The sequence below is a fragment of the Trichoderma ghanense genome (genome assembly GCF_004382785.1).
Source record: "Trichoderma ghanense strain CCMA-1212 chromosome Unknown scaffold_2, whole genome shotgun sequence".
Taxonomy (NCBI): domain Eukaryota; kingdom Fungi; phylum Ascomycota; class Sordariomycetes; order Hypocreales; family Hypocreaceae; genus Trichoderma; species Trichoderma ghanense.
This window is the reverse complement of record NW_027395665.1, coordinates 975914-1001737: the sequence shown is the minus strand read 5'-3', so window position 1 is coordinate 1001737 and position 25824 is coordinate 975914. Positions and strand designations below refer to the sequence as shown.

At 55.1% G+C, this 25824-nt stretch overlaps 9 protein-coding genes across 9 annotated transcripts; 3 read left to right on the top strand and 6 right to left on the bottom strand.

Annotated features, from left to right (window-relative positions):
• Positions 1 to 419: 419 nt before the first annotated feature.
• On the top strand, positions 420 to 1761 carry CCMA1212_002725 (uncharacterized protein; the record flags this gene model as incomplete). The annotated part of the gene is made up of 3 exons (XM_073700100.1): positions 420 to 468; positions 526 to 1343; positions 1414 to 1761. The coding sequence occupies 3 exons, from the start codon at positions 420 to 422 to the stop codon at positions 1759 to 1761; spliced, it is 1215 nt and encodes a 404-aa protein (XP_073561676.1).
• A 1338-nt stretch (positions 1762 to 3099) lies between these two features.
• On the top strand, positions 3100 to 4156 carry CCMA1212_002724 (uncharacterized protein; the record flags this gene model as incomplete). The annotated part of the gene is made up of 3 exons (XM_073700099.1): positions 3100 to 3126; positions 3400 to 3478; positions 3885 to 4156. The coding sequence occupies 3 exons, from the start codon at positions 3100 to 3102 to the stop codon at positions 4154 to 4156; spliced, it is 378 nt and encodes a 125-aa protein (XP_073561380.1).
• Positions 4157 to 5478: 1322 nt separating this feature from the next.
• CCMA1212_002723 (Serine/threonine-protein kinase SCH9) lies at positions 5479 to 9744 on the bottom strand (the record flags this gene model as incomplete). The annotated part of the gene is made up of 4 exons (XM_073700098.1): positions 5479 to 6919; positions 6975 to 7462; positions 8051 to 8177; positions 9668 to 9744. The coding sequence occupies 4 exons, from the start codon at positions 9742 to 9744 to the stop codon at positions 5479 to 5481; spliced, it is 2133 nt and encodes a 710-aa protein (XP_073561677.1).
• A 4520-nt stretch (positions 9745 to 14264) lies between these two features.
• CCMA1212_002722 (uncharacterized protein) lies at positions 14265 to 14603 on the bottom strand (the record flags this gene model as incomplete). The annotated part of the gene is made up of 2 exons (XM_073700097.1): positions 14265 to 14383; positions 14498 to 14603. The coding sequence occupies 2 exons, from the start codon at positions 14601 to 14603 to the stop codon at positions 14265 to 14267; spliced, it is 225 nt and encodes a 74-aa protein (XP_073561678.1).
• Positions 14604 to 15299: 696 nt separating this feature from the next.
• On the top strand, positions 15300 to 16342 carry CCMA1212_002721 (uncharacterized protein; the record flags this gene model as incomplete). Its single annotated transcript, XM_073700096.1, has 2 exons — positions 15300 to 15481; positions 15589 to 16342. The coding sequence occupies 2 exons, from the start codon at positions 15300 to 15302 to the stop codon at positions 16340 to 16342; spliced, it is 936 nt and encodes a 311-aa protein (XP_073561679.1).
• A 39-nt stretch (positions 16343 to 16381) lies between these two features.
• Positions 16382 to 18115, bottom strand: CCMA1212_002720 (uncharacterized protein; the record flags this gene model as incomplete). Its single annotated transcript, XM_073700095.1, has 1 exon — positions 16382 to 18115. One exon carries the CDS (start codon positions 18113 to 18115, stop codon positions 16382 to 16384), a length of 1734 nt encoding a protein of 577 aa, XP_073561680.1.
• Positions 18116 to 19234: 1119 nt separating this feature from the next.
• On the bottom strand, positions 19235 to 20422 carry CCMA1212_002719 (INO80 complex subunit 1; the record flags this gene model as incomplete). Its single annotated transcript, XM_073700094.1, has 2 exons — positions 19235 to 19815; positions 19897 to 20422. 2 exons carry the CDS (start codon positions 20420 to 20422, stop codon positions 19235 to 19237), a joined length of 1107 nt encoding a protein of 368 aa, XP_073561019.1.
• An 890-nt stretch (positions 20423 to 21312) lies between these two features.
• Positions 21313 to 22657, bottom strand: CCMA1212_002718 (Phospho-2-dehydro-3-deoxyheptonate aldolase, phenylalanine-inhibited; the record flags this gene model as incomplete). The annotated part of the gene is made up of 4 exons (XM_073700093.1): positions 21313 to 21464; positions 21524 to 22426; positions 22506 to 22560; positions 22649 to 22657. 4 exons carry the CDS (start codon positions 22655 to 22657, stop codon positions 21313 to 21315), a joined length of 1119 nt encoding a protein of 372 aa, XP_073561018.1.
• An 887-nt stretch (positions 22658 to 23544) lies between these two features.
• CCMA1212_002717 (Peptidyl-prolyl cis-trans isomerase cyp15) lies at positions 23545 to 25564 on the bottom strand (the record flags this gene model as incomplete). The annotated part of the gene is made up of 3 exons (XM_073700092.1): positions 23545 to 23682; positions 23747 to 25410; positions 25486 to 25564. 3 exons carry the CDS (start codon positions 25562 to 25564, stop codon positions 23545 to 23547), a joined length of 1881 nt encoding a protein of 626 aa, XP_073561012.1.
• Positions 25565 to 25824: the final 260 nt, after the last annotated feature.

Genomic DNA, 25824 nt, shown 5'->3' with positions numbered 1-25824 from the left:
CAATGTCCCGTCTGCAGTGTTAAGGCTGGAGCTGCGGTGGGCTTGCTCCAATCCATGGGGAAGAGAAAAAATAGAAATAGACTTGCAGGGGAGATGCATGACTGCCTCTCGACACACACCCTTTCACCCCTCTAGTCTAGCATGCCGGGCCAGCCCGAAACATCCCTATCATGCCCCCAATGAAGGCCTCGAACAAGCATATATTGAATGCCCCCCTCTATGTTATGGACGAGGCTTGTCGAGAAGCAGCAGCTAATGGCATTCATCTCTTGGTGGGCGTTACAAGTAGCATAAGCTTGCACGATTCCCGTTGCATCCTATCTCGATCGATTTATTTGTCCATTCGCTGCTCCGTTGCTGCTACTGGCAGAACACCGAAGCACAGAGACGCAAAATTCACGTCTGTATTGGTAGTCATCATGAGGCTCTCTCAAAGTACCACTTTGGCTGCTGCCGCCGCCGCTCTGTGTAAGTCCTCTACATTTCCTCAATGCGTCTTACTTGAACTAACATGATAGTCCCAAGACGCCGGTTCTGCTTCAGCTGCCACTGCCTCATTCTGCCCCAACGACGGCGTGTGCTTCGAATGGGGAGTCCCTGAGGCCTCAGCCAAGGCGGGCTCAGGCGACATCTTCTTCCAGCTGAAAGCTCCCACATCATGGCAATGGGTTGGACTGGGCATTGGTAGCCAAATGGTCGGCTCGCAGATGTTCATCATGTACCAGGACGGCAACGGGAACGTGACGCTCAGCACGAGGCCGGGCGCCAACCACGTCATGCCGACTTACAAGGCGAGAAGCGACGTCGAGCTCCTGGCCGGCTCTGGTGTCGTTGACGGCAACATGGTTGCCAATGTGCGATGCGGCAAGTGCACCAACCTCGATTTCTCTGGCAAATCGAACTGGATCTCTGCCTGGAAGTCGGGAGATTCCTTGGACTCGACGAACCCTGCGGCTGTCATCACGCAGCACGACAGCATGTCGCAGTTTCAGGTCAACTTGGCCCAGGCTAGCATCAGCTCCGACACGAACCCCTTTGTCGGATCCAGCAGCGACAGTAGCAGCTCTGGCGGCTCCAGCAGCGGTGACGATGGCGATAGCGACGGTGATGGTGATGGAGACGGTGCGGTTTCCGGTGTTACTGGCGGCTCATCGGATCAGACTCTGGCCAGCGCCCACGGCGTCCTCATGTCGGTCATCTTCGTCATCATGTATCCGCTCGGCTCCAGCCTGATGCCCCTGATAGGAAAGTGGTATATCCACGCGTCGTGGCAGACGATTGCTTTCCTGGGCATGTGGGCTGGACTTGGAATTGGTGTCGTCGTTGCCAAACGCGAGAATGAAGTATGGTCCTTTCTCTGCTCCCTTCCGTATACTGATCGATTCACTGATACTGACAATGGTTCTGTCCCAGTTCTTTGACCAGCCTCACTCTCGCCTCGGGGTCATTCTCGTCGCTCTTATCAGCCTTCAGCCCATCTTTGGCTTGATCCACCACATCAACTATCTCAAGACGCAACGTCGGGGAATCTTTGGCCACCTGCACTGCTGGTACGGACGAGCCCTCATGATTATCGGCATTGTCAACGGCGGTCTCGGTCTGCAGCTTGGCAACGTTGCCACACGCTACATTATTGCTTACTCGGTCGTTGCCGGCGTCACTACGCTCTTCTACCTGGCCTCTATTGCTTTTGGTTGGAGGCGAAGGATCAGGAACCAGAAGCAGCCCAAGCAGGTCGAGTCCATGATGCAATCCTCTTAAGGGGGCTAGGTAGGGAGGGGCAATGGTTCAGCTATGCGATGCTCCCTGCGATGAGAAAAGTGTTTGCGAAAAAGGGCATTTGATGCCATGGTTATACCCACATGCAGGTCCACAGAGACATACATTTGCATACATACACCATTTGTGTTGGCGTTTGAGGAACAATTTGGCTAGCGAGAGTCTGTCGTGTCTGCAGGAAAGGAATTGTGATTGGGACTGGGCTTATGGAGTACATAGAGTGTTGCGCAGGAACTTTATGATGTAAGATATAACATCATGAATAAATCTCTTCCATTCAAGATTCTTTAAGAGCAACGAATACACAATTCTCATGCTTACGCTACTGATGTGGAGCTTGGATCGTTTACATGTAGCTGCCCACTGGATACGGGATACTAGGTAGTGGTCATTGTACAATCGTTTGGTTCACTGGCTGGTTGCTTTGCTGCAGATGGCGAGTTTATCGTCTCTCTACGTCTTCGTTCAGGGGAGTAGAATTGACATTGATACTCTAGTGAGTGTCTCCTGCGCTGCATCATTTTGCCCACGAGTTTCTCCAGTACAAGTAAGTCATAGGAAAATACAGCGGCAGTTACAAGGTGAGAGTAGATATTGAGCATGCCTAGTGAACCACAGAGGGAAGGCTGGAAAAGAGGATGAAAGTAAATGAACATGTAGAACTCAACGCTTGAATCTCGTCTCGCCCTACGTTTGGTTTGAGGGAGCAGCGTTGATTCTGATGCTGCAAACAAGAGTAGAAGCGTATCCCGCCCCCTGCATTACTTTAGCACCGATTGAGGAAGGGAGAATATGGACGGCGGAGACTAGAATGCTCCTGCTGGCCTACATATGGAGCATGGCCCTATAACATCGACAAGTCAACAATTGAGTGAACAGTTGAGATGTCTGATATAAAACTCACTGCTTCATATCCAGTGACACTGCAAGTTCATGTCGTTGGAAACCGACGTCGCTGCGGCTCGTCGCGACTTCTCCCGAGTCACGTGCACCTCTCCAGCAACCCGGGGAGCTCCCGCTATAACTCCAGCGAGTTGAAGCCACTGTAACAGCGGAACGGCACCTGGAAATACAGTGGCAAGTGTGACAAACGTACAGTGGGCACCAAAAGGCGGGCTCCGCAATTTTTTTTCTGGAGAGGCGGCGGCGGTCCAGCTGGTTCGGCATCACGATTTTCACGAAAAACCTCTCAAGGCAAGCTTGCTTCTTCTCTTTCTCTCCTCTCTCCTCCCGCTGTCCGCCCGTTTTCTCATTTGCCGTTTCCCGCCCAATTGAGCACCGCGTCTCCCCTCCTCCGCTCTGCAACCCTCCATTTCCAAGATGCTCAGCCAAATCTCTCGGGCCTCTGTAAGTTTCATGTCTCTCCTTTATTTCTCCATCTGTGCATTGCTTTGTTCCGGCGTGTCATCGACTCTAGCGAAGAGGAGGTTTTTTTTTTTTTCGTTCCCGTTCGTCCAGGTCGCTTCGCCCGCTGGTTCCCGCCCCCCGCATGATGATGCGCTGGCACGGCATATGTGCTTTCCTTTGATTGAAGCATTCGACTTCACTTTCAACCTGACTTGGTTTTTTTTTCTTTCTTCTTTTCTTCACCTGATTGCTAACCTCTTTGTCATTGTGTAGCGCGCTGTTGCTGCTCGCGCAGCCAGAGCAAATGCCGTCCAGGTGAGGGGCTTCATTGCCCCTACCGTCTCCCGACGAGGTACGAGAAAAATGCGCCCTATACCCTCCTGAATTGTTCTGCGAATCCTTTCCCCTTCTTCCGGTCGGTGCGATCATATATATGATCTTCCGTCCCATGGTTTGGCCTCATTTTTCGAATCGTCGACAAGGGCAAGATCGACTTGGTGTCCAATTTCTACGCCCTTCCAGCTATAGCCGATACCTCCGATTCGATACCACCTTCAGACATCAGGCCACGTCCTAGCAAGAATCACAAGATGCAATGCCCTCGGCTTCGACGATTCGACACCCAAACCATCCGCGCAACAAGTGTTGCGCTATTTCCCGCTACACCTCTATTCCCGCCAAGCTACACTCCCCTGATGCGCCACAACACGAAGATGCCCAATCCCGACATTGTCACTAACACCATGCCTTTTGTCTAGCCGATTTCGTCCAGGAGCTGTACCTCAAGGAGCTCAAGGCCTACAAGACCCCCGCCGTCAAGGAGTCCGACGCCGAGGGCCAGGTCCAGGTCTTCACCATGCCCAAGACCCCCGCCTCCCCCGAGGAGGCCAACCTCGCCGACAGCCTCAAGGCGTACGAGTCCATGGCCGTCGAGATCGAGGGCCAGGACGCTTCCGCTCAGACTTCCGCCGGCGCCGCCCAGCTGCCTGACTGGCTCGAGACCGAGGAGGAGGAGGAGCCCCACCACTAGAGGACCGAGAAAAAGACCGCGCTCTCGATTTGAAAATAAAGACGAGGAGTTTTTTGTGTCAATTTTTGGTACGATAGAAGGGGGAGACGAGGAGGACAAGGGTAACCGAGGGTAATGAAGCCATCAGTGTACGAGCACGCTTGAGGCTCAGACGGACTTGATATACGAAGGGGTGGAGGATGGAGAAAAGAAGACGAGAAGACAAAGCGCCAGTAAGGGCAAGAGGCTAGTTGCAGGGCATACATACCGGGCACTCCGCAAGTTTTCTGAGCCAGGCTTCTTCGATCTGCTGGCCAGGCACAAAAGGGTGTCGGTTTCCTGCCAAAAAGAGGGACAAGCAACACTTGACAAATGTCCCATTGTACAATTTTACACTTTTTTATTTTTTGCTCTCAAAAAACAGCCCTCTATTTCAGCGTAGGACCGTTGTTCTGAATGTCAATATCAGTCAAGGATATTCAATTTGGGGAGTGCATCCCGTCTGGAATAGTGACGCAACTCTCCTTCCAGATGGTTTCATACTTCATATTAGGACGGCATTTCATAGCTACTACTTAGTAGGTATCATTACCTCGGTAACGAATTCCCTAACAACAGTACACCATCATCTCATTATCCCATCGTATGCTATCAATTAGATGAACACGTCTTCTCGACTTGTCAACCCCCTATGCTTGCGTGTCACTCTCTCCCCTTCCACCATCGAATTATACGCAAACTGTTGAGCAGCCTTCGCCGTATATACATACCTAGGCAAATGCATCAACATGAGATGAAGGAGTAAAGGAACGGCGTGGGTCCCGCAGTGACAACAGCACAAGGTGAAACCAAGAGTAATGCTTATATGCTTTGTTCTTTTCCTTCTGTCCAATGGTCCGTTTTTGTTACATTGTAGAAAGGTCTCCTCTCTTCTCATGCCATATTATCCTTCTCTCAATCTCTGCAATTCGCAGCGGACTTGTTCACATTGTGCGAGCAGTCGGACACGTTTGCATCAGATTCCAATCGTCGTCATCATCATACATCCTCGGCTCAGCCTGAACTCCAGGATCCGTTCCTGCACATGGCCAGGGGAACAAAACACACAAAATGCAAGAAAAAAATAAGACCCAACCGACCCTTGATGCAGTTCATGTCATGATTAACCATTCGTATAAACATCGTCGGTTGTTTCGGGATATCAACTTTTTTTTTCTTCAGGTACACGAGAGACCTGCATTGCCGTGACACGAAGAAACAAATCAAGGGGGGAAATAGTTAAACAAACGCCATGCAGCCAGCCCCCATCACTCTCCATATACCATAGCCAATGATATCATCCATTATGGGTCAAAATGCGAGCCTCCGACCATTTGCTCGTCGTGTCCAGACTTCAAGACGCCGCTCATCCTGTTGGACTTTCTGGGATCGATGTCGTCCAGATTGTCCCAATCATCGTCGCCATTGGCGTGAGCGTCATCCATATCTTCGTCGTCCCCCCTTGAAGAGTCGCGCATGTGGTCGTCCAGCGCGCTCTCATCAACGTAGGTGAAGCCGTGGAAGTTGGCTTGCACCGACGGTGAGAGAGGGGTAGACGCAGCATAGCCTCTAGCCAGCGCGGCCGCCTTCTCGTTGAGAGAGCCGTTCTGGTCCAGCGCGGTGGTGAACTCCGGGTCAAAGTATGACACATCGGTTGCCGACTTCAACTTGGGCTTGAAAGGTGGCGAGATGAGCTTCTTGGCCAGGAGGTTCCAGTCAATGTCGTTGAAGAAGGGATGGCGCTTGAGCTCTTCGGCGTCGTCCGTCGCTCCTAGTCTGTGTTTGGGATTTCTATTAAGCAACCCCTTGACAAAGTTGCGGCCCTCCTGAGAGAGGGTGTCACGCGGGAACCGAACCTTGCCAAAGGCAATGTTTTTATACATTTGCTGTGTGTCCTCAGCGTAGAAGGGGCTCCATCCGCAGCACATCTCGAATACCAAGACGCCCAGCGACCAGAAGTCCACCATCTTGGTGTATCCGGACTCATCGAGGAGAACCTCGGGCGCGAGATACTCCGTGGTTCCGCAAAAGGTGTTGGTGGTGTCATTCTTTGTCAGGTTGGCCTTGGACAGCCCAAAGTCGCAGAGCGCAATGTGGCCGTTGGCGTCTAGAAGAATGTTCTCGGGCTTGAGATCTCGGTAGACGATGTCGTTGTTGTGAAGATGCTGGATGGCGAGGATGAGCTCGGCAATGTAGAACTTGGCTCGCTTCTCGTCGAACCGGCCTTCCTTCTGGAGGTGCCAGAACAGCTCTCCACCAGACATGTAGTCTGTCACCAGGTACAGCTCCGATGGGGTTTGGAACGAAAATTTGAGCCCGACGATGAAGGGTGAATCCGACGTGGCCGTGCGAACAAGAATGTTGCGCTCGCCTACCGTGTGTGCCACTTCCTTCTTCTGAACAATGACCTTCTTCTGCAGGACCTTCATGGCGTAGATTCGGCCTGTGTCCTTCTTCCGGACTTGGTACACTTGGCCAAAGGTGCCCTTGCCGATGAGCTTGAGAATCTCAAAGTCGTTGGGGCCGAAGTGCTTCCGTTCCGTCTTCTGATACGTGACCTCGACGTAAATCTCGCCCGTGGGAATGTTGTCGACCGTCGTGTTGGCGTGTCCCTGCAACGCGAACCACCCCTTGACGGGGCCATCCTTCTTTGCCTCGAGGTTGACATGGCCCCGGAATTCATCCCCATTCGCGGCGTGATCATAGACTGAAATGTCCACCATCATATCCGAGTCGACAACATCGCTACTTCGGTCAGCGTCATTTCTAACTTGGACGGGGCGGCCATGAGGCAACTCACAAGACGGCTTCCGCGTCCCACTTAGGGTTCGAGTAGAGGGTCCGGCTGTTTCGGTTGCGGAAGGTGTTGTAGTCGCTGATGCTGGTGTTGCTGCTCTGGCGGCTGCGCATCGGAATCGCCATGGGCCTGCCAGAATCGCTGACTTGACGCTTCATGGGGATGGCGCCAAGGCCAGAGGGTGTTCCCACGACCTGCTCCTCCTCCTCGATCTCATGCGGACCATCGGAGATGAGCTCACTCCGCTGAAAGACAGCAACGACGTAGGGGTCGCGGCTCTTGCGGATACCCCGCGCCTCGACGATCTTGATGGTCAACCTCCCCTTGGCAGACGATGCTTGAGCGCCAGAGTTCTTGGGGGTCTGGGTGCCGCTGCTCGTCTCCCCGCCCTCGTTGCTGGCAGCATCGTTGCTGGCTCCATTGGGAGTCTCCCTGCCTTCTGAGGTTGAGTTGGCCGTGGAGAGGGCTCTGGTAGGGGTAGGCGGGCCGCTCTTGAAGATGATACGAGTTAGCTGTTTTAGTCCCTGAAACGAAAACCATTTGGCTAGGGCCGTGACAGGCCCTGCCGCCTGTTGCGAATGGACAGGTTGGGAGGAAAGCATGGAAGCTTCTGCATGTGATTCGGGGTAAGAAATTGGTGCAGCGATCGTCTGTGACAAAGAACGTGCAGGTGCTCGGGCAGTAGCTCCACGGTCCTGCAGATGCATGGACTTTGCAGGTTCGGGTTCTGAGCGACAGGAAGCGCCTGAAGAACTGGCACCGCTAGTCCCCCGATCTGAAAAGATTCCATCTGGAGCTGCAGATGTCGTGGAAGAGGTGGAAGAGGAATGTGACGTGGCGGGGGGGAGGCAAGAATTTGTTGATCCAACGAGTCGTTCCTGGCTAGCGCGCGGGCGGATAGCCAGAAGCCGACTTTCTGTGGGCAGTGACTGTATGCAAGGCTGAGGGCTTCCAGCATGCTCGGGCGACTCCGACTCGTCCAGCAATTGCTGGTCTTGCCTCGCGCCCGAGGACACGCCTCTGTGTGATTTGGACATTGTAGAAAAGTCCTCCTGGCTTGCAGCGAGGTCTGGACGAACCTGGGCAAAGTAGCTCGTGATTCCGGGCAGGCGTTTGTCTTGAGGGTCGGGGTGAGGAGTGGCCACGCCAGACCGAGGGGTCTCGAAGCCGATATGGTCCGCGCCCTCCTCCTCCGTCGCGGCGGATCTGGGTTTGTCAGTACCCTGCATGGCTAAGTCAAAGAAGACAAAAAAGAACCAAGCCACGAAATTAAAGAGAAAGAAAGAAAGATAAGAGACTTTCGTCAGGCAGAAATACAACAACGGCGCGGGGAAACGGTGTTGAAGTGGGAACACTAGCTGATGGCGGCGGCCCAAGGCGCCAAGCAGAGAGTGGATGGAAAATGAGGTCGCGATGTGCACTAACTCGCTTGGGGGGACGGCTGTTTATAACGGACGAGGAAAACACGGAGACGGCCGGCCAGGCCACCCGGGCAGATCCAAGGGCTGGGGAGTCAGAGAGATGATAGCGGCTTTCCGAGGGCGGATCGGCTGTGCAAACGCCGGGCGCGACAGGCGCGAAGAAAGGGGAATGACGAGATGAAAACTGCTCCGGCACGGCCATTTGGACGGGTGGGGATATCGAAAACTTGGTCAAGGCTGGCTGGCAATTGACGGCCCTGCAAGATGCATGGATATGGCGGGGTTCTGCAGAGGCGGACGGGAAGGGAGATGCACTCGAGGAACCAGGCGGCAAAGGGTCCAGACGGCGGACGACAGCTGTATCCTTTGCCCCGAGGCGATTCCAGCGCGGCACGGCCGAGAGCAGGACTCTGATAGTGAGGCTGTCTTGGAAGGGAGCCGATCGTACACGAGTCAGGCTGAACTTGACCAAGCACAGCGGCCTGGCTGTGTCTGGGTATGTTGTCGATGAACGTGCCGGGGTATGACGCGGATGACGCCGTATCAGCAGCCGCAATGGCCAGGGCCAGTCTTGCTTCCCAATGTCTTGGTTGGCTGGAGGGTTTTCTCTCCCTTCGATTGACATGTGCAAGCGCCTTCGGATGGATTGTCCACAGAGAGGAGTAGGTGATAATGTAGTAAGCGATCATAGACACCCCGCCGCAGAGAAGCCACGCTTGATAAGCGACCAAGTGCCTGGGATGCCGTCTGGTGTTTCCCATCAAGATGCCACGGGATGCCCCGGCGGAGCGTCACCCGGTAGACGCCGGCTGTGCCAAAGCAATTGACTCGCGCAGTCGAGCAGCGAGGCATTGTTGACTGGCCGCGGGGCTGAAGTTGCTTCAGAGGCCCAACGTTGGCATTGTGCCAAACCAGGCGCCACCTGAGCGCTAGCATCTCCACCGGTCGTTGTGTCGGAGCCATCGCCGTTTCCCCTCCGTTGGACCAATGGACAACAAAGGAAATCGTGTGAAGAAACGTGGAAGTGAAACTGGGTAAAACTGCGGAGGGCCGCGAAAGAAGAGTTCCTATGCCGCGTCGAGACAGCCGTCAAGACAAAGAGCCGCCCCTTGGCTGCTCTCGAGGTTATCGCGGGCAAGCTGGATAGCAGCCGAAGCCATGGATCATGGCGGGGCCAGGCGGCTTCGCGGAACAAGAGGGAGAAAAATTGCAGGGAACGCGGGATAAAGAGCTAAACAACATAGGCAGAGGAACACAAAGCAAATACCCACGTACTTTGACATCATTGCTTGAGTTGCCCTCCGCAAAAGGTCGAAGCCACCTCCAGCATGGGCGCTTTCAGGGCCAGACATGGTTGACGGACGCGGCGCCGGGGGGGGGGGNGGGGGGGGACAATTCGGAAGGATATCGTATAATCTCAAGGCTACAGAAGGCGGCGAAGGCGATCAAACTACTGGATAAGATAGACGATGGGCGGGGGAAAGGACGAGAACGAGGCCCGTTTGTAGTCGGAAATGGCGTCGTGCACGCCAGAGGTCGATTCGGTTCGCGGTGGAGGCTGTTCGACACCGAGCGTGGTGATGCCGCACGAAACGGGAAAACAATAACGGATGATGGAAAGGAGCCGCAGCGTAAAAGTTGTGAGAAGAAGAAGAGAGAAAAAAGGGGAAAAAGAAGAAGAAAAGTAAGTTGTTAATGGATGTATGGCTTCTTGGGGCAAAAGTGAGCCCAGACGAAGCTGCTTGCTGCTGCTGCAGGGCTTCTGCCTTAGTTTACGTTAGAATGGACGCTGGCAGAAAGGGCCGCTGGAGCTGTCGCAGGGCTCCGTACAGTGCACAGTGTGTGGGCTGCGGGTGGGCCGGTGCTGGCGGAGGGCTGGCGGCGGCGGCTGTAGGGGCTCTAGGGGCTGCACTGTCGGGGCCGTAGGGGTGGAGCGCGCTGTACTTTGGCCCGCTAGCGCTCTGCCAGCGCCCCTAGCGCCCAGTGCGGCAACGGCAGCGGGTGGACTGCCCTGCCCTGCCCATGTGCGTCTTCGTGGCTCGACCCCCGCCCATTGACGCTGCCAACCTCATCATCAACAAACGTCTCAGCCACTGACAGTCTGGCCGTCATCCACCCATGCCGGGCTTCCACGCGGCCAGCCGGCCAGTGACTGGGCGAGGCTGCCTTGAACTAGGGACCGGTGAATACTGTAGGTAAGCAAAGGGATCAAAGAGCACAGTGACTCTAAGTGACGGCCAGATACTAGAGCTGGCGAAGGTGGCTGATCGGGCGCGATCCTCGAATCTGACTGAAGCCTCAAGGTCGTGGTTCGAGTGTATGTACGGAATACCCACGGGATACCCGTACCTGTACATCGCTCTACGGATGATCGTAACACGTTCCGGAGACCATTGGATCAGCGAATGACGAGATAGAGCACAGCTGAGACTAGCACCACGACAGCCCGGCAGCTCTCAGCTCCGTATTTGCAACGGGGATGCATCATTGGCACGGAGTACGACGGCAAGCACAAGCCTTGGACACAGGTACCGGTTACACGTCGAATATGATGGAGACTTCGGGGCTCAGGTACGCATTTAGTCCTAGTCACCAAACGCACCGCTCAGCTCGCCCCCCCGCCCTTTGGCTCTGCGGTTTCAGTGTTCCAGAGAGCAAGGTACTGTATTGGCATCTGAGGTACAAGTACGTCTGATAGACGTGGACGCCGTGGAAGCGAATAGACTCGGCCAGGCGGTGGCTAAAACGCGACAGGGGCTCTGTTTCCGAGATCTTGGCCCGGCCAGCGAATCAAGCATCACCGCCCGTCAACCTTCTGGAGCATTAATACCGCGTCTCCCGAGACGAGACAAGGAGGAGAAGCTGCTGCTTGCTGCGGCTTGACGCAATAATGCACCTTTTCAGTCTTGACTGTCCTCGACTGTCTTTCGTTTTCCGACCCCAACGCCACAGGCCGTTTCCCTGCGTCTGTCGCTGGCGAGGACCGATTTGCCGCTCAGCTGCAACATCAGTCCATCGAGTCGTGGGCCGGTTGTCTTCATCGAGTGGAGATGGCCTCTTCTCCGTGCTCTTTTCCCGTTCATCAACATGCGCATTCTTGCACATACTGTGAGGCGGGGCTGCAGATATTGACCGTCTTCTCCCCTACTCCATACCACCATTTCAGGCACCGTCAATCAGCATCCTGCCGTCTTCGAACCGGAACCTATCAGGGAGGCTTATTCCGATGGTGTTTGGTACCAAAGGCTTTGTACATGCATCCCTACCTACCTACCTACGCAGCTTGGGTGTCTTTTGGTGGCGGTGTGAGTCAAACAAATGGACGGATGCCGTGCTGCTGAGAATGCTGCAACAGTACATGATCCCGGCAATCTGGTAATGGTGTCCGAGATCTAGGGCCAGTCAAAGGCAGCTGCGCATCGAGTCGAGAATCCCCGGCCATGGCACAAACTAACGGAGCACTGCCTCGAACAGCATCAGTTTTCGCCCACTAGCTTGGTCATGGTATTCAAATCATTTGCTGACTGAGGAAGGACGGTAGCATCAAAGCCTGATTGTCGTTCCTTGGTTCCATCGAAGCAAGGGAGCATCACGACTTGCTTCACCCATCCATTCAGCCGTCCATCCATCGCTTGGTGCACACTGTACTAGCCGCTCATTCCTTCGTGAGACGAGCCAGTGGCTCCAAAGTATCACATCTCTGGCACTGTTTGGGTTTCTCTTGGGGTTTCACACCAGCCGGCTGAACTCGCCCGGCCGAAACCCCCCAAACAGCGCAGCCGGTCAGCCAGCCAGTTGCTCCGATCGACTACTGGTTATCGAACGCTGCCCAGCCCAATAGCCGCGAATGGGTGTGCAGCAAATCTATCCTCTCGGGGCCGATGGGGACGGGCAGTTTACCCTGTCTTGTTGGAGCACGCTACCGGCAGCCTATTCATAGACGCCTCTCGTGGCTTGTTGTTGGGATCGATGTAGGCACGAGGTATGTGTGCCCTGCAGACGGCCAGAAGCAGATGCAAACGTGAATCTCTGGACATTACTCGACGGCATCGCATCTTCACATACCTAGGTACTCTACTTACTCACACAGTGCGTATGGCATTAAACATTGAGGCAAACCCCTCAATCCCCTCATCGAGGACAAAGCCTTGCCACCCGAGCTATCGAGTTGCCTGGAATTCATGCTTGGTAATAGGACCATTGCCTCTTTGATTCCTTGTTCTGCTATCACGATTCGCCGGCTGGCTAGGCAGAAAGTTGTCAACGGCCACTGCCAAGTTGTCTAGGTTGGTCTGGACAGCGCCAGGCGAGAGAGAGGAGTGAATGAAGGTAGGGAAAAGCTGCATTTGCCACGCCACCCCGCATTGCACGATTGCACGAGATCACGAGTACATGATGCACTCCAAGAATGAGGGGAACTCGTCTCAAGCAAGGAGGGCTTGTTTATGACACTTACAAGCAGGCAAGGGGACTGGAAGAGGCTGCGAGCTCAGCCTCGTCTCGCTGCAAATCAGCTGACGTGGGACCGCAGCTTGGGAGACTAAATACATGATGCACTCTTGGAGGTGACACCGTCGAGATGGCCTTATCGCGTGCTCCATCGCTGCGACTACTCTGGCGGTGGTGGCATGTTGTGCCATCCGAGCAAAACGAGCAACGACACACGACATGAGTTATAACGGTAACAGGCACCGAAGAAGAATGAAGTGGCTCGCACTGTGGCTTCTGCATCGTACTCGTATGAGTCTCTCTGCATGCCTCCCTCGGGGGCCAGCAGCAGCCAGCAGGAGAGGCTTTTACAAGTGTGGCTGGAGGGGTGGCACTTGAGTTTGGTTTGGACGTTTCCTGTCGTGCCCAGCAAGCCGGACATACCCTGGCCCAAGTTCGCGTGTCGCCTTTTCCTGGACGAGGGATAGTGTTCTCGACGGCCTCGTGTTTTCGGTGTGGCAGAAATTTCTAGTGCCCTTCTAGTCTTGCTGTCGATTCTACGCTTCAAGCTGGAATGGAATCAGATCTAGTAGGGACTTGTAGGCTTGGAGGCGAGGTTGCTATTCCTGGTTGATAGCTTTGGATAAGGTATACGAGAACAGGCTGCATCGCTCTCGTGGACGGGAGAAGCGATCCGGCGGTATAGTATCCGTCGCCGATCACCAGGCTGCTAGGTAGTATGTATGCATACCGGGCCCAAGCGGCAGTGGGAAATACACAGTGATTCTCTACAGTACTGGAAGCTTGAAGAGGACACTGGACGACGTTGCGAGCAGCTTGGGTCATATCTAGCGTGACGTGTGACAAGCCCTTGGGGCCTTGGGATGCAATTGTGAACCCACCTCTTCTCATCTCGCGGTTGTGTGGGAGTGACGCTTTAGCATTCAAGGGGCAGCAGGGCGGACAATAGATGACAACGGTTGGTGTTGTGACGGGCATGCCGAGAGCTTTGCTTGTTTGATTGATAAGGCATTCTAGAAGGGATCTTCTGCTTATTGTTACATGGGTAATAATGCATTGCTGCAAGGTAAGCGGTGCACGGGGGACTTTCGTGATAATTGTCATCATACCAACTACCGATAACGAGGTAGGGTAGAGGCACAAGGACAATGAGGCTCCCTAACGTCACCAGTACGATTGACAGATTATCGATGGTTGAATCATACATAACGTCAAGAACCAGATAGTCAAAGCCCGTCGTCACTAAAGCTTACATGCCATTTCTCACTCAAACGCAACGGCTGCGTAATGGACCACAATACAGGACCAGGCACAAGCAGCCAAACCGGTGGAAACGATGGTACTTGTAGACGACAAATGGGCCAAACAAAGTATTTCAGATGTCCACGGTCCACGCAAACTCCGTCAGAGTAGACTCCCCGTCCTACGAGCGATGCTCCTCGATGATGGCCAGCCACTTCTTCTCCATCTCTGGCGTCACGTCCCTTGGCCAGAACTGAACGTCTGACGTCTTTCGTGGAACCAAGGGGTCTGCGTAGCGGCCTTTTTTTTTGTTCACGGTGAAACACCCCGCCCGTCGGTCAGTATGTATAGTTTGTATGTTTACGTTGTGGAATACACGATGTTGGTGTTTATATGGAGAAAGGGAGAGCTTACCGATGTGGAACTGCTGGTCGAGCAGGCGGTTCTTGAGGACTTCGCCGTCTTCGCGAGGCCGCTTGGTCTTTGAGGTTGTTGCCGTGGGACTCGTTGATTCAGCCATGGCGGATGAGCTGGATTGATGATATTTGTATCAATGACGAGTTTGCTCTGTAAACTCTAAGGGGCGTAATTGTGCTTCATACCTTTGCTTTTCAAACCAGTACAGCAGATTCGAAGCTTGACACAGCTTCTGTAATCAGATCAAATCGATCGATCAAGTCCAACATGCCAGTGAATCAATCGCACGAAAGACGCGCCCCCCCACCATGAAATGATCCCCGCTTGAAGGAAAAGCGGTCCGGCAGTCGGTACCTGGAAGTACCTCTTTGACAGCGCAGCCGTCGCATGATTTGCGCTTGCAGCGGGCCGCAGCCTTGGTACACGCCAGGTACCGCGCGTCAAACTGCAGCTAAAGTGCACACACGAAATAATCACCTCTCGGGTTGAAGCCACACAGCTTTGGCGCCGCAAAAGCAACCTGCTCTCGAAAATGCAGCTACGGGCACTCGCGCGAAAGGGCATCGAGGCTGCATAGGCGCACCGAATCAATACGCAGACGCTTTACAGAGGCCTTGGGAAAGAAAAAGCAATCGGATCAGCACTCTCTGCGGCGTGTTTTGGGAAGACAAGACCGAGGACGCTATCGGCATCATCTTGGCCTCACCTTCAACATCACCGAGTCCTCCAACGCCTGTCCCACTTGTCGTCGCAACATCATACATAAAGGCATAGCCATTCGTTTCCTTCTTTATTCAACATGAGCAGGTCAGGCGGCATCCCCAACGCCTGGGACGACGACGACTGGCAGACCCAAGCCGACCGCGAACGCGCCGCGCGCAAGAACGCAAAAGAGCCGCAGGTCGCAGCCCAGCCCAGCATGAGCAGACAAGAGCGCCTGCAGCAGCACGCCGAGGCGAACCGGAAACTATGGGAATCAGCGTATGCAGATACTACAGCTCTCTTCACCTTGTAACAAGTCCGCGACGGCGGGGGGGAAAATAATACTGTTTGCTGACTTTTTTGACGTTTGCGAAAAAAAAATGTAGCGACTCCCCAGAAACGCTGTACCACGTCGAAGCAAGCGGCGGCGTGCCCCTAACCGCGTCCTTCAAGCCCCAGGTCAAGGTCCTCAGCCGCAAGCCCGTCGTCGCCAAGCGGAACCCTGCCGGCGGCGCGTCCCTCGGCGGCGACGACGATGATGATTTGCGGGCGGAGCAGCAGCAGGCGCAGATGACGCCCGAGGAGATTCGCGCCAAGCAGAAGCGCGATCGAGAGGAGAAGCAGCGGCGGTACGACGAGGCGCGGGCAAAGATCTTTGGGGAGTCGGCGCCCTCGTCGAGGGGGTCGTCGCCGGGGAATGGGACGGGAACGGTGACGCCGCCGAGGACGGAGGGGAGGGGGGCGTATCGCGGGAGGGGGAGGGGNCGCGGGAGGGGGAGGGGACGGGGAGGGAGCTTTGGTGGTGGTGGCTATCATGGCGGCAATAACAATAACAGCGGCAGCGGCTACAACAGCGGCTACAACAACAGTGCCAGCAACGCCGAAATCAGCGGGCACGAGTTTGAGCCGCGGCGGACGACAAACCAGTCCGGTCCGAGGAGAGAGCTCTTCGATCCCAACTCCTCCCAGAAGCCGGATCCGAGCCGACGAGGCGGCCGCGATGGCAGCGGCAGCGATTCCTCGTCCATGCGAGGACAGCCGGGTCGAGACGAACACCAAGCCATTCGAGCGCCTAGGGGACCAGATGGGAGCGGCAGAGGAGGATTCGGCTTTGCACGGCGTGGCACCAGAGAGACTTGAGAGACAAAATTCTTCTTGTTCGCTGCTATGTAAAGCTGCCTACCACCCGCCGCCAGCTTTACCGGCCAACTGAGCGGCTCTCTCGGTCGCTGTATCCTTTCCAACATCGCTAATCACCTCACGGAAGCTCGTGAAAGCCAGTCTGTCTAGCCCTATACCTGTCATGCCCGACCAGTACGCCAGGGTATCATCTATGTACGAGTGGGAGATGCCTCCCACCACCGTCTCGGCGTTGCGTTCGACCAGCGAATCCTCGCCCGAGAAATATGCCTCATCGATTTCTGCCAACCAGTCCTTTTGTTCTTGGGGGCCCGGCTTCCCCGATATGCTTTTGCGCTCCAGAATCACGGGATCGTCGACCTTGATCTGACCACCGCCGTTTGTGCAGCCCCCAGGGCAGGCCATGACTTCGACAAAGCTATAGTCGTGGGAGGCTGCCTTGCCTGCCGGGCGGCGGGCGCTCCCAAAGGGCTTTCCGCCCGGCATGCGGGACGGACGAGCCGGCTTCAGACGCCTGACGAGATTTTGGATATTCCGGAAGCCATAGTACCGGGCGGCCTTGAAAACAGGCTCCCCGTCTACTGTGACAAAGTACTCGACGACATCGACGTTGCGGCCGCGGACGACCTGGATCTCTGAGCCTGGCGTCTGGGCGGCCTTTGTTTGGAGAATATGGTGTAACAGCCCGCCTGAAGAACCAGCTACCCGCGGGGGATTCCTTGAGCCCTTGCTTGGAAACAAGAACCCGTGGATCTTGTCATCTGGGAAGGGTACGGACGGCGGAACAGAAGATGCGGATTTTGAAAAGTTGAAAAAGTCCATTCCTCTTGACTCTGCCAGCATCAGGACTTCTTTGCTGGTGATGACACAGTCGACGTCTCGAATTCCCTTGCCCGGTAGACCTGAGCGCGCCCATACCTCATCTGTGAGCTCCTCTCGACTGGCCTCAAGCTTCTTATCGAAACAAGGCATGACGGCCACGTGCCATATCCGACTGGGAGGAATGCCCAGCTTCTTGCTCAGCGTGGTTTTGAGAATGGTGCCCATGAGGGCCTGCGGCGACTTGACCTTGGACAAGTGCGGCAAGACGTACGGGTGCGTCTTTTCCGCATAGCATACCCAGCCAGGACATGATGATGCGAGGATGGGCTGTGACGGCTGTGACGGCTTTGCGACGCCGGGGGTCGGAGCGGAGAGAACCTCGGCCGCACCGAGCGCGAGGGTCGCATCCCGGGCCACATTGATGTCCACCACCCACTCGAACGAATTGTTCCACTTGCCGGCCTTTGCGAGCCCCTCTGGACCCCGCAGCAGGTTCTCCAGCATATAGCCCGCCTCGCTCTCGGACACGCCTCGCCCGCACGCAGCCGCCAGGTTCGCCCTCGTCTGCGAGCTCACGCTGGCGACAAACAGCTTGGCGTCCTCGTTCTCCAGGCCCTCGACCGCAAAGTTGCCGCCCGCATCGGGTCCCACTATGCGCAGCGCGGGGGCCGCGTCGAGCGTCGAGATGACTTCGTTGTGGCTCTGCAGGCTGACGAGGATGGCCTCGGCGGACGTGACGCAGCCGGAGCAGGCGAGGCAGTCCGTGAGCGAGATCTGGGCGGGCGACGAGGCGCTGGCTGATGGGGACTGCTGCTGGCCGTCGAGGATGACTTCGTTTTCGTTGGCGGTGGTCGGCGGGGGGGCGGCGGGGAGGGTCTCGATGGGCTTGATGCAGGCGACGCCGGGAGAGATGAAGTCGTTGAGGTCGTCGGCGGAGAGGATGGCACTCATGGTGCGGGTTTAACGGCAGTGCCGTTGATTCTTGTACGAGTCGATAGGCGTGACAGGAAGAAATGCTTGCTTTCGATCTGGTGTGTTTTCTTTTGGTATGTTGGTTTGGTATGACTTGACTGTGGTGGGTATGTTTTGGGAGATTGAAGAAGGTGTAGTTATACGGATTGCGCTAGTGCGGGCGAATTGATTGTAGAAAGTGGCGAGTTTTGCCAGATTTCGGCCGTTTGGCGCACCTGGATTGATAAGCACGTGTCAAGGTACAAGACGCGCCAGCAATCAGATCACCAAGCCAAGGTACTATAGTACTTTAAAGACGCAGTGAAGACTCAAAGAGTACTGTATGAAGCAGCGCTGTTTGTAGCTTGTTGACAAGAGAGTGTAGAAAGTGTTGTAAGAGTTATACAGGAGATGCGTTTCGCGCAAATGAAAAGACGAGGATTTCCAATCGAGAAGGGAACAGTAATGGGGGAAAGATTTAGTGGGGGGATGGAGCGAAATCGGCGGAAGGGCGAGTTTGTTCCTGTGCAGAGCCAAGGTTAATACTGCTTACGAGCAATTGGGTGACTGTAAAGAGAAGAGGTTCGTCCGAGTTGAATGCTTTTTCCAGTATATTATCAAGTCCGAACAGAAACGTCTCCTAAATTGCTCCCTCTTGTCAATGCAGCATCATATGAACTGGCGAGTCAAATCGAATGCTGCGAGCCTTGAACCGTCTTTATATTCGTTGCATTAGTCTTGCATCATTCGAAATAACCATGGCAAAAGCATCCCTTTCCGCGTCCCTCCTGAGAGCGTGCTCTGACTCTCATCTTCGAGCGGCCGGAAATTGTAGGACGCAGGTAACGGAAAGAAGAAGAAGGAAAGGACGCGAAGAAACAAAGACCGCCATGGGCTTTCAGCCCCCCTTTGCGCGTCTCGTAGTGAAAACTCCCAAAACTCCCCGTTGCATGCTCTTCCAAGCCTGTCCCTTTTTTTTGGGCTTCAAGAGCCTTCCAGCCCCCATTCTCGAGGAGCATTTCCAGCATCCATTAGATGACCCAACCACCAAGCCCCGTCATCATGTAGTGCGAAAAGAAACAACATCGTGTCGCCAAATGCCACGTTCCCGCATGTCGTTTATTCCTTCTCCGCCGCGGCGGCAATGGGCTCGTCGCCGCCGCCGCCGCCGCCGTCGCCATTCGTAGCCTCTTCCTCTCTCTCTTCCGTGCTGCTGGGGATCTGCACATCGGCGGCACCCGAGATTATCGCCTGACGCCGCTCGTGCCAATCGACCTCGCTCTGGATGACCTGCGACAGCAAAACCTCCTTGTCGAGCCACTCCTTGTAGTACAGCTCCTCCCACTGCTTGCACTCGTTCCGCAGCGCCTCTCCCACCTCCTCGGCCCACGTCGCCTCCCAGTGGCACTTACGCCACAGCTTGGGGAGGGGAATCTGCAGCTCTTCTTCCGTAAACAGATCAGGAGGCAGTGCCGTGAAGCACTCTGACGGAGGGATCTCGCCGTTGGCATCGTCTCCGTCGTCTTGCGCGGATTGCGATTGAGGGGTCTTGATGATGATTTTGAGTTTTCCCGTCCTGCCTGTCGGTCCTGATTGCATCGATTTTGGCACGGGGTCCGATGGCCGCAGCGCTTCTGTTTCGTGGACGGTTCGCATGTGCTTAGCAAGAGCATCTGACCTCGTGAAGGAGCGGTCGCATTCTGTTGAGCAAAAAGCAGTGTCAGTAGAGCGGACGATTATCGCGCTTTGAATCTCTCCAACGCCCCAAAGTCCAAACGTACCAGGCAAGTAACAGTAAAAAGGCTTCTCTCTGGTATGGCTCCGCATGTGAGCCTTGAGAGCATAGCCGCTGGCATGCGGCAGGCCCTTGCGGTTGCAGCTCCGCCACTCGCACGTGTACTTCTTCTGTCGGTTCTCTATATGCGAGTTGTGGATGTGCTCGACCAGCTTGTCCATGTTGCCCTGGTCGCCGGCCGGACAGCCGTCCCAGTCGCAGACGGTGACCTGGTCCTGGAAGTCCTCCTCCTCGAGCCGGGCGTTGACGGGCGAGCTGGGGATGTCGCCCGACGTGTCCGACGACACGTCCGACATGCCCTCGAGCGGATCGGGCTCTGGCACAGGCTCGTGCTCGGCGTCGGGGACGACGGCCGACGACGTTGTCGAGCCGGCCTCGACCTTTTGGCGCTTGGACGGCCGCAGCGCCGTCTCGTCATCGTGGTCGTGGTCGTGGAGGTCTTCCTCGTAAGGTTCTGACGAGTCCATGGCGGAGGATAACGGCGAGTCTGGCGGCGAGTAGGTGGGCGCCATGGTTGGGATGGCGCGCGTCGGTTCGCTGCGCTGGGAGGGAAGATGATGCAGGTCGCGTCGAGCAGAGAGAGGAAGAATCGAGCTTAACAAGATGATCACGGGCGGCAGCAACTGAGCGCAGAGATGGAAATGGATGAAGCAAAAAGAAGAAGGAAAGAAATCAAAAGGAGCGCGCGATGCCCCCGCGATTGGCGAGGGATCAATTGATGACTGATGCCGGCGGATGCTGGGAAGGAAAAAGTGAGGTAAGAAAGAATGAACGAGAGTCGCCAGCTCGTGCCTGCGTCGTCGGAAAATTGGCTGGGCTGCGCTTCTGCTTTTGCTGGGATGCTGCTAAAAGCAGCCTTTGCTGATGCTTGGCTGGATCAAGTAAGGGGTCCTTTTTGGCTGCTACGAGTACATGTGCAACAGTGCACAGTGTGAGCCGGATAGCACCAGCATCATGGTGATGGCTTCGTTCTTCACATGTGAAACTTGGCACTGATGTTTCTCCCACACGCTGTTTGACTTGCTTGGGGTGTATCAGTGGTATTCTGAAGTACTCTTTTTTGTCTTTTTTCATAAAAGGATTCTCAATATCATCAGATACTGCCTCCTGGTGATGCGTTTAAAAAATCCACGCCATGAACTTTTGTTATGTCTTTTATGTACAGCCAGAGGCGTGCTCAACGCAACCAGCGCCCGATCTTCCATCAAGGCAACATATAGAGAAAATAAGCAGCACTTTTTAGTGTATGCGGCTCGCAGAAAACCAGCAGAATTCGCATACGCTGACACACAGCGACAAAGCAATCAACAAGCCTGACGACCGGCTGCGTGTCCATAGAAGGACAAAGGGGGGTATGTACGTATGGGAGAGGCTGAAAAGAGTTTGTGCTACTCCAGCCGAATCAGTTGATTCCCAAGACCTTTCTTCTCTGCTTAACGGCATCGGCCAGGTTGTCGAGCACTGCTTCGGTATCTGCCCAGTTGATGCAGGCATCTGTGATACTGACGCCGTACTTGAGCCCGGACTTGCCCTCCTCTGGTACCTTCTGGTTGCCTGTCATGTCTCCATTAGCAAAAGCTTCCATAACGGATTCGTCATGATATGTCGCTCACCCTCGTTAATGTTGCTCTCAATCATGAGGCCCATGATGGCAGTCTCGCCCTTGGCAACCTGCTCAGCGACGACACTGGCGACCTTGGGCTGGTTCTTGTGATTCTTGAGTGAATTGCCGTGGCTGCAGTCAATCATCAACCTCGGGGGCGCCCCCTTCTTGTCCAGCGCAGCCTTGGCCTCGACGATGCTCTCGGGATCGTAGTTTGTGCCCTTTGTGCCACCGCGAAGGATGACGAAGCAGTCCTCGTTACCCGTTGTTCCCACAATGGCAACAACACCAGGCTTGGTGACGGAGAGGAAGTGGTGAGGGTGCCTGACAGCGCCCATGGCATCGATGGCAACACCGAGCGAGCCGTCGGTGCCGTTCTTGAAGCCGACGGGGAAACTCAATCCACTGGCCAGCTCGCGGTGAAGCTGGCTCTCCGTCGTGCGCGCACCAATGGCGCCGACGCTCAGCAAATCAGCCAAGAATTGAGGGGAGATGGTATCCAGCATCTCGCTCGCAATGGGCATGCCCTTGCTGGTCAGGTCGACAAAGAGCTGGCGCGACAGCCGCAGTCCCTTGTTGATCTTGAAGCTGCCATCGATATCGGGGTCGTTGATGAGGCCCTTCCAGCCGACCGTCGTGCGCGGCTTCTCGAGGTACGACCGCATGACGATGAGCAGCTCGTCCTTGTGCTTCTCCTTGGCCTTGAGGAGCAGGTCGCAGTAGGCGAGGGCGGCCTCGGGGTCGTGGATCGAGCAGGGGCCCACGACGATGAGCAGGCGGTGCTTGGGGTCCTTGCCATTGACAATGGCCACGGCCTCGTTGCGGCCGTCGATGACGGTCTTTTTGGACTCGGTCGTTTGGGGGATCTCGTGCTGCAGCAGGTCGGGAGGCGTCAGAGGGTTGTAGCCGCGGACTGGATGTGGCCAGCGTGTCAGTAACAAGAAGATGATGTCTCTTTTGCGTGCAGATTCAAGCAAGAGGAGTAGACTTACTGCGCCAATCTTCTGAGTCGGCCTGGTTGCCGACATTCTTGTTCTCGATGTAAAACTAGAGGGGCAATCTGGTGAGTCACTCCACTCGCAAGAGTCCAAAGAGCTGGCGATGGCCAAGATCAATTGGAGCAGGGCAGACGTACGGTAGACATGATGAGCGAGCTTCTTCAGTCTCGAGCTGAAGAGAAAACACCAAGAGAAGAGGGTATAGAAATTGAAGGGAAATTCTGTGCTTGACAGAATCCGAATCGAAGTAGAAGGCAGAAAAAGTTGTTGGAGGGCTGGGTGACGTCAATAGAAGGCCGCTGGCAGGACTTGGCTTGATTCGGAAGCAGTGCAAGGGATCACGAGATGCTTCCCTTTCGTAATCTGCCTCTTCTCTTCTTCTCTTACTGCACGAGGTTATTTGGCAAAGACGACTGTGTAAGTGAAAAAAGTGCAGCTTGACCGAGCCTCAGTTTTCAAAACCAACAACATGCATCAATTCCACACGCATGCACTAATCACAGCTCCGACGCTCCTCCGTGCGACCCTTACAGAACTGGCATCATGTCCCATAATATCATCCCACACATCCACAAACCAATTGGAAAATTCCCATTGTAATGCTTCCCGCCTGTGACTTTCTCCCACTAGCTGAAAGAGCCGGGCCTTGAATTACTCACTCTTCTCGAATGCGAGGGCCGACGTCGGTGGTGCAAGCGCAGAGCTGTCACAGACGTGGAGAATCGGAAACGTGTGATTGGCCTCTGGGGGACACAGACAGGGATGGCAGAGGGTGGCACATCTCACGCACCATCAACACCAGCCTGAGTAATATTGGGCGAGCTGCGAAATTGTCTGTGTGACTGGGATGCACTGTATGTTGTTGACCTCGAAGTCATCAAGGGACAGATGTGGTGTCTGTAGACGCATACGTTGCCTGGATATCCTAGTATTATGCCATATGTTTTCGCTGTCCATCATTGCGCAACATGGGCCATGCTATCGCAACCAAGGACGAAATAACTCGCTCGCTCAACCATTGCTGATCCACCATTTACATGACATCAATGTTGAGAATCTTGATATCCTCCTCCGGCTTCTCCTTGTGCGTCCTCGTGTTCTCAATCTTGTGAATCACATCCAAACCCTGCGTCGCTCGTCCGAAAATGGTGTGCTTCCCATCCAGCCAAGGCTAAAACAACACACCGTCAGTAAGTGACTTCACACCGTTCACATCAAGCAAGAGACAAACTCACCGTCTTCTCCGTGGTTATGAAAAACTGGCTGGCGTTCGTATTGGGACCTGCATTCGCCATGCTGACCGTATACGGCTTGTCGTGCTTCAAGCTGCTAAACTCATCCTCAAAGTCGCGCCCCCAGATACTCTCGCCACCGGTGCCGTCACCCAGAGGGTCACCACCCTGTATCATGAACTTTCGAATCACTCGATGGAATATCGTGTTGTTGTAGTAGCCGCGCTTGGCGTGTGTGACGAAATTCTCCACGGCCTTGGGCGCCGCGTCGGGGAAGAGGCGGATATGGATATCGCCATAGGTAGTGTGCAGCACCGCGGCCGTTCCAGTCTCTGCCTTCTTGGCCGCCTGCGCTTTGTCCTTGCCTCCCAGCACGGTGGGCTTCTCGTTCTGCACGTCTCGCGTCGACTTGGATATCTCCTCGTCATTCGTAAACATGTAGAACCGCACCTTGCCCACGCCCGTGGCCACGAGAATCGGATCTCGAGCTTCTGACTCCTGCAACAGAGGGTTGCTCGAGGCGCCCATCTCGACCGAGACGATGCCCTTCTTCTGAGGCTGCCCTTGGTAAATGCCCAGATTCAGGGCGCGAAAGTTTTCATCCTTGCCGTACACCTTGACAACCTGATTCGTATATGTGTTGAGGACTTTGATTCCCACCATGGAACCGTAGAGGATGAAGTTCCCTGACTCGTCGAAGATGACATTGGACTTGTTTCTCAAAGCCTGTGATTCAATCTCACGCTCCTGAGCCAGTCGTCTGCCAAATTCCACGTTATCCAGCTTCTGCGCGGCTGTGCCGACCCGTTGCATATCCTCAGCCACTTGCAGTGATTCATCGTAGGTCCTGTGAAGCTTGGCCGTCGCAAAGTCGAATATCCGTATCTTTCGGTCAGGCAATGAGAAGGCGGCCAGACTTTTGCCGTTGGGTGATATCGTCAGGCACGTGGGCACAGATTTGGCCTTTTTGAAGTCAAACAGGTTCGTCGAGCTCTTGTACTCGAAGACGTTGCTCGGTTTCTCGTAGTTGCCGCTGGGCTGCCAATACTCAATCATGCCATTCTCATCGGCCGAGACGACGCAGTCGTACTCGTCATTGAACGTCATGAGATGAACCGGACTCCTGTGCAGGCCCTTGATCGTGTGCATCGCATCCTCCTGCTCGCCCCGGCCGTCGTAGATGTGTATCAACGGCTTGGCGTCCTCCGAGACGGCCAGCAAAGGAAACGAAGCCCCCTTTTTGTGAACCCAGCAGACGCACTTGGGCACATACTTGAGCGTGATCATGGAAAGCAGGTCAAATGTAAAGACATCGAAAATCTTGATCGTCTCGTCGTCGCCCGCCGTCGCAAAACTGCGTCCGTCACGGCTCACCGAGACCGACGTGATGGTGCCGTTGTGCGCCTTGAACTGCTTGACGAACTCGATGCCCTTGCCAACCTTCTTCCAGAACTTGACCACGCCATCGGCAGACGACGTGATGAGGAAGTCGGTCAGGGGCGTCCAGGTAGCGAAGAGCACCTGCTCCTTGTGCATCAGCGACTTGGAGTATCGCACGGACTTGGGCAGCGCCGAGATGTAGAGCTTTTCGTAGGGCAGGACGCGGCGCTTCTTCTTCGGGGCCTCGGTGGGGAGCTGCGGTCCCATGTCATCGTCGGACGAGGAGTCTGTTCACGTAGCCCAGAAGCTGTCAGTATCTAGAGGGATTGGTGCGCAATGCGAGGCGAGGAAGATGCTCGTACCTGAACCGTCCTGCTCTGCATACTCTGCATGGCTGCGTTTCTGCGAGCGATTGTCGTCCTCTGCCGCCGAATCCGCCATGGTCGCTGGTGATTACAGATCTCGGCGCAACTTCCAGAAGCTCAGGGGACGCTGCCGCCTTGGACAATGGCTTGTCGCGGCTGGGAAGGCTGTGGGCGCGTTGACCGGTTTAGCTTGAAGCTTTGGTTGCAAGCTGCAGCCTTGCGATGCCCATTTGCGGACGGATACTGGTGGATTAGCGCACTGTCCTGCACACTGTACCTTTTATAACCCACGTACCCTGAAGATTCCCAGGACTCTCCAGGAGAGCGCCTGTACAA